This window comes from Echeneis naucrates, chromosome 10 (genome assembly GCF_900963305.1).
Source record: "Echeneis naucrates chromosome 10, fEcheNa1.1, whole genome shotgun sequence".
NCBI lineage: Eukaryota > Metazoa > Chordata > Actinopteri > Carangiformes > Echeneidae > Echeneis > Echeneis naucrates.
Window position 1 is genome coordinate 9,627,997 of NC_042520.1, and position 6,401 is coordinate 9,634,397.

At 44.1% G+C, this 6,401-nt stretch overlaps 1 protein-coding gene across 1 annotated transcript; it reads right to left on the reverse strand.

Moving 5' to 3' along the window:
• Positions 1 to 4,285: 4,285 nt before the first annotated feature.
• Positions 4,286 to 6,182, reverse strand: sox3 (SRY-box transcription factor 3). Its single transcript, XM_029512831.1, has one exon. The coding sequence runs from the start codon at positions 5,936 to 5,938 to the stop codon at positions 5,036 to 5,038; it is 903 nt and encodes a 300-aa protein (XP_029368691.1). The 5' UTR covers positions 5,939 to 6,182; the 3' UTR covers positions 4,286 to 5,035.
• Between the last annotated feature and the right edge of the window lie 219 nt (positions 6,183 to 6,401).

Sequence of the window (6,401 nt, forward strand, 5' to 3'; positions counted from 1 at the left end):
AAATTAAAAAGAACGCTACATGCTTCAGTGTTCATAGACAAAGTGACGCGTGGTACAGAAAGGGACCATCTGCAGGAGACATAGTTTTATAATGTAAAGAGCCTCACTTGGTGTCTGAGCCTCCCATAACACACATTAGACTCAACACACTGGATGTAATTTCCCTCACAGGTTATTAAATGTAATTTCAGCCCTGGTTTTGTTTATGTGTTGTCGCTGTGTTCTTGGTTCAACACATCATGCTCTAACCACAATCGCAAGTGAAAACAAGTTCAAGTAAACCTCAGGAGTGTTTAACTGAGCAAGGATAGGATAGGATAGGATCCTCATCTGAAAACTAAACACACAACATGGACAGCAGGAAAACAGAATCCTCCCATTTCAGCTGTTTTATATTTGTTTTGTTTTGAACAAAAGAAGAGGTAATCCCGTCTCATAGTTGACAAATCTCATATTCACACACACCTGCTGGGTCAAAGTAAACACACCTTCACAGTCAGACACCTTAATGGATGACCCTCACATTAAAACCTAAGTCAGGATAAACCCTAAAGTGGGCATGCTGACATGAAATGGTAAAGAGACATGCCCAGTCCGGATATGACTTATGGCAGCAGTCACGTCACAGCTCACACTGTACTGCACAGATAGTGTGTACATCGGTCAAAAAACCACGCTGTCTATCAAAGTTGTCTCCAATAGACCATTCAACATTGATCTCATTCATCACATCAAAGCCAAATATTTGACAAAAGCAAGTTCAAAAAGTTCTTTTGGACCTACATTTTTTTTTTTTTTTTTTTTTTTTACCAAGGTATCCCATCATGCAAGCAGCACGGGCGCCACAAAGTCTATAAGTCTTTAATTCAAACAAATTTACTTGCCACTGACACACACACAAGTAACTTTCTGCTGGGCGGATGCAGTTTCTTGAGTGGCGGCATGGTTGTCTTTGAAGCGTTTCCCACTCAGCATTCCTTGTGGTTGTGTAAGGCACGGTGCTCCAACCACAGCTATCATTAATGAGATATTTGCATCATGGAACAAGTCTGTTGGTGCTCACATAGGTTCAGACAAGGAGCTGGAAATTGGGGATGTACTTAAAAGAGGAGAGGTATAAAAAAAATGGTCAAATGTGATTTTCTAGGGTCTCGGGTGAGTGCTGTCGGTGAATGAGTGAGTGAGTAGGTGAGTGAATGGAGAGGGGATTGAGAGGACGGTGCAGTGGAGAGGGATGGCTCTCAGTGGGTCAGCCCAAAAGCCCTGACCCCAGGAGGATTTGATGCCATTTTCCCACGCAGGGAGTCGACCTGAGAAGAGCTCGTTAACAACATCTGCCCCAGTTCAGGGAGATTAACCCCCACCCCCAACCCCAGCACCTCCACACACACACACACACACACACACACAGAGGATACACACTGCTTTGCTGTCAATCTGAGTACCTCACATGAGCTCCTCTGCTCTGGACAGGCTTGCCCAAGCTGGACACTCCAGGTCCCCTCCAGGCTCAACTCAAAGGGCCTCTCTGAGATCTCAGAAATAGCAAATCAATACAGACCAACTGTGTCATAGGTGCTGTCCCTAACCTCACTCATCCATCCAGCAGAGACACAGACATCAACCGCACAACAATGTTGCTGCGTTGGTGATGAGTCTGTACACCAGACGGGGGGGTTCCTGATTCGAGTTAGAGATTACGTGAGGAGCTGAAAGTATATTTAGAAGGTGTGTTCCTGATGTAAGTTGCCGAGCCAGTTGAGCAGGAGAGGTAGTGATGTCACCAACGTTAGTCTGTCAGCCAGATTTGTGTAATGAGTTTTCCACTCATCACACTGAGGCAGAAAGTGGTAGTCAAAACACAATCCTGTTGCTTTTTAGAAACTTGTTCACATATACTCCCACAAGACAGTCCACTTGCAGGGCATGTTCTGACATAATATGAGCAAAGGGAAAAACAAGATCGACTGAAACGTGGCCCGTGGCACTGCTGCTTTTAAGCTGGAGCTTTACATGCACTGCACACATTAACACATTATAGGTGCGCAAAGACACACAGTGGCAAAATCCACTGGGAATCTGCTGAATCCATGTTCTACAGGGCTATAATTAGGTTAGTTTTTGGAGAGGGGGTTAAACAAACAGGGGCTGTGAGGTCATAGGCAGATGGAAGTGGGATATGCCTGCACTTGCTGAGTGGGCACAGAGCTCCACATGACGGGAGAGAGAGGCCCTCCGGGTGCTCAGCAGGGGAAGAGGGGGAGAGAAAAGGGGGGATCGGGGCGAGGGTGGTGGGGAGCCAAACTCGGATGGCCTCACTGCCAGAATATTCAATCACAATCAATAGGTATGCACAGCTCAGCCTCGCACCTCTCCACAAACACATACTTTCACTCCTAAAGCAGCAGCAGGTACGAAACAGCTATGCCAAATTTCACATAAACGCACCACAGGGGGATCCAAGCTTCACTGAACAAGGGTTGTAAGAAATATTTCACCGCACTGACATGTTAAAATTATTCTATCGGCTGTCAAGCAGATTCCTCAACATTTTTGGGTTCAAGTCATCCCAAAACTTATTGGTCAAAGGAGATGTGTAGAGTGCAGGCGAAAGCCCTCCTATCAGTATGCATAATTCTCTGAGTCTGATAAATGACCAGAAACCATCACTCAGCCCACCCCAAAGCAAACACCCCTGACACCGAGGAGCAGGAAGAGAAAAGCTGCTTAATTACAAAAAAATGAGTTGGAGAGTGTGATTAGGTGACGGGTGGCTGCTGGCACGCTAGAGTGACTTAAGACCCTGTCGGTGAATGCAGGGAGGTCTAGATAATCTTTCCCTCCACAAAGGTGCGTGGGGCTAATCCAGGCCGCTGTGCTGAGCTGTGGATCAAGTCCTACAGGGAGTGTAGGAAGGCCAGCAGGACCGCCACTGCTTCGGCCCTCTTGGTGGCCAGAGCTTATTTAGCCCAAGGTACACTGCAGCAGCAGGCCGATCTATTCTTCCACACACCTTTGCATTAATAAACTGTCAGCAGTAAGTGATTTCGAATCCAGTTTAGTTTATGAATGTGATGTAATTTCAGAGTAATTTCTTGAAGAATAAAATCTATTTTATAGATTATAGTTGTTTGATTTCTTACTAAAATGAAACAGACGCAATTCATAACAGCAATTTCAAAATGTTTCAAATGTTAATGAGCCCAACACAAGTTCCTCACACCCGAAATTATATGTAAGAAAATTCTCAGTCAACACGCAAAATACTTTATAAATTAAATTATAATTCAATTTTACTCTTTAAAGTGATTTATTCATTTTTCAAATATTTTGCTCAACAACACAATTTACATTAGGCTATACTTGTGCACTTCATCACTGACATAGAAAATAAACTTACAAAAATTTTCTCAACTATTTCAGAAGACACATCTTGTGTTTTTATGGATACAATTAAACTAATGATACACGTTCACAAAAAAAGATGAGTTCAGTTAGCTTTCTGATGTGAAGTGATCCGACACTTATCCGAACTCTTTACTTGTTAAAGATTAAATATTCAGACTTTCAGATTTCATTTAAAAAAATATATATCAATGATCCCAGTTCATTCTTGTGGCAAAAAACAAACAAAAAATACATGAATGAAGAATTAAACTGAGTGAGATAACAAAGCCTTCGGAGTGAAATACTCCATATTCAACAAGCCTATAGTGAAATTAAAGACAGTGAAGGAAAAGCAACTTGATTAAACTACAGTCAAATGCAGTTTGTCACCCACTATGTTAAAAGAAATAAACTAGGAACACTTCAGTTTGTATAAACATGAACTACTGAACCTGTGAGAAATGAGATGTGGTTTTTAAACAATAAGAAAACAACGGATTATGTCAAATACATTCTTAGATGGATGTTAAAGAAAAAAAAAACTCACAAGCAGCTATTTTAAGTCAAGTAAAGAAAATATAGTTGTTGTTTTTTTTTTTTTTTGCTTTTTGTTTCTTTCTTTTTTTAGGGCTTGTAGAGGCAGATAATATTTTGGGAAACTATCACTGTCTTCATAGTTTTGAGTAAACTAGCTTTGGGCATTTTAAAAATGTAATTCCCAGTAGTTTGGTCGATGCTAAATTATAACAGTGAAACTCTTCACACATCACCTATAAAATAATCACTTTTCAATGACAGGTACTGTTGGGACGCAACCTGTGCGTTGCTCCAGACATTTCAAAGAACTAAAGTCATATTTCGCAAACCTCTCATTTAACACAAGAGACGGAGTCACAAATCATGTTTTGTACAAATTTATTCAGCATTTAAGAATAGAGGATGGTCTTAAAATAAGTAGAAACGTCAGTTTAAATAAACCTTTTCGTTTAGGATAATGAGTAAACATGACACTGTCAAAAAACCATCACAGAACAGAACATTTTACAAAAAACAAATCGGAACATTTTCAACTGACAAAAACATCGGGTTCTCAAGCTAAAAAGAAAGAAAAAGAAATCTTACTATAAATAAAAACTTGCGTTTGCGACCCGCACAGTCTTAACATTTCATTATAACCTAGGTCGTGAGGGGAGGGGGGAAAAGTAGAGAGAGAGAGAGAGAGCGAGTGGGAGAGAGAGACTACAAAATTTGGACACAGTTGTGACAACTGACATTCTACAAATTAAGTGTAAACATTTATGTACCAGCTTTCCATCCAGCTTTTCTGAAATACACCGGCCTCTTCATGAGGCCACATGCCTTTTCATAGAGAGAAAATATGGCATTATTTAAAATATAGAAGTCCAATTCTTCTACGTATGTTTGATTGCTTATACTGATAAAAAGCCTCTTTGCAATGCAATTTACTCTGATGGGCTCAACGTTCAGTTTGGGTCCATTTGAAACTCGGTTAAAATGGACAGCTCAAAGATATTGAGATGAAGTTGCTTTTGAACGCTGTTTCTTAAGCAACCAAAACAAAAAGTTCAAGTATCCGAAGTACTTTTTTTTGTTGTTTTCGTTTGCAGTCTTTTTCTTTGCGTTGCTCTCAGATGTGGGTGAGAGGTAGCGTCCCATTGACGCCAGTCCCTGCGGTCTGATAATGCGGGTGGACGCTGTGTAACCGGCTGCTCTGCAGGGAGGAGTGCTCCGCGCTGTCCCCGCCGGGAGGCAGGTACATGCTTATCATATCCCTCAGGTCCCCCAAACAAGCCCGCTGAGAGTGGGACGTGATGGCCGGCGGCGGTGAGCTGGGCTCGGTCTTGCACACTGACGCCATGGAGCTCAGTCCCATGGCGTTGGTGGTCTGCTGCGTGTACGCCGGGGACATGCTGTACGTGGACGCCGCGTTCATGTAGGTCTGAGCCGAGGACATCATCGGGTACTGGAGGCCCGCCATCTCGTACCGGTGCATCTGCTGGATCTGGGGGCTGTTCATGCTGTGATGCTGCGGGTAGGCCAGCTGATCCTGCATGAGGGAGTACGCGCTGTTCGTCCAGCCGTTCATGTGCGCGTAACCGTCCATCCGCTGGCCGACAGACACCGAGTTGTTCACGGCATTGGATCCCGGCGGCAAGAGACCTCCGGGCAAAGAATACTTGTCTTTCTTGAGCAAGGTCTTGGTCTTCCTGCGGGGACGGTATTTATAATCCGGATGCTCCTTCATGTGCATAGCGCGCAGCCGCTTGGCCTCGTCGATGAATGGCCTCTTTTCCGCATCGGTCAGAAGTTTCCAATCGGCGCCAAGTCGCTTGCTGATTTCAGAGTTGTGCATTTTGGGGTTTTCTTGAGCCATCTTCCTCCGCTGTCCCCGGGACCAGACCATGAAGGCGTTCATCGGCCGCTTCACCCGCTCCTGGTCACTGGCACTGTTGTTCTTTGCGCCCGGCGCCGAGCCCGAGTTGGACTGCGGGAGAGGGGTCTTGATCTCGGTCTCCATCATGTTATACATTCAGGCGGCTTTTAGTGTTCACTCACAGGCATAAAAAAAAAAAGTTCACCAAAACAGCGCCAGAAGTGAAAGAGGTAGTGGTACTGACCAGTCTCATATGATGGAAAAAAAATAATGCGCCCAAGGAGGCAAGTGTCTGTCTGCAGGTGCTTCTGGTTTCTGTCCGTCCGAAGCAGCTCTGACTCCCACAGCTCCGAAACACAAGTGTGTAAACTTGTTCCCCAAGATCATCGGTTAATAGGCCTAGTGGCCGGACCATGTGATGTGGATTGACAGCTTGACAATGAAGAGCAGGCGACCAATCAGCGCGCAGCACGGCGGAACCAACCGCAGCTCTCAGCGCCGTGTTTTGGTCGGAGGAGGGAGAGGCGAAGTTTTAAACCGTCTGCGCAGCTCAACAAGTTGAGCTCAAAATGTGAAACATTTAAAGACCTTTATCTTGTGAGAACCAAGAGGAGGAGCG

What these genes read in the sequence shown, in the direction of transcription:
- sox3 (XM_029512831.1), bottom strand. Translation starts at nt 5,938, where the DNA reads ATGTATAACATGATGGAGACCGAGATCAAGACCCCTCTCCCGCAGTCC.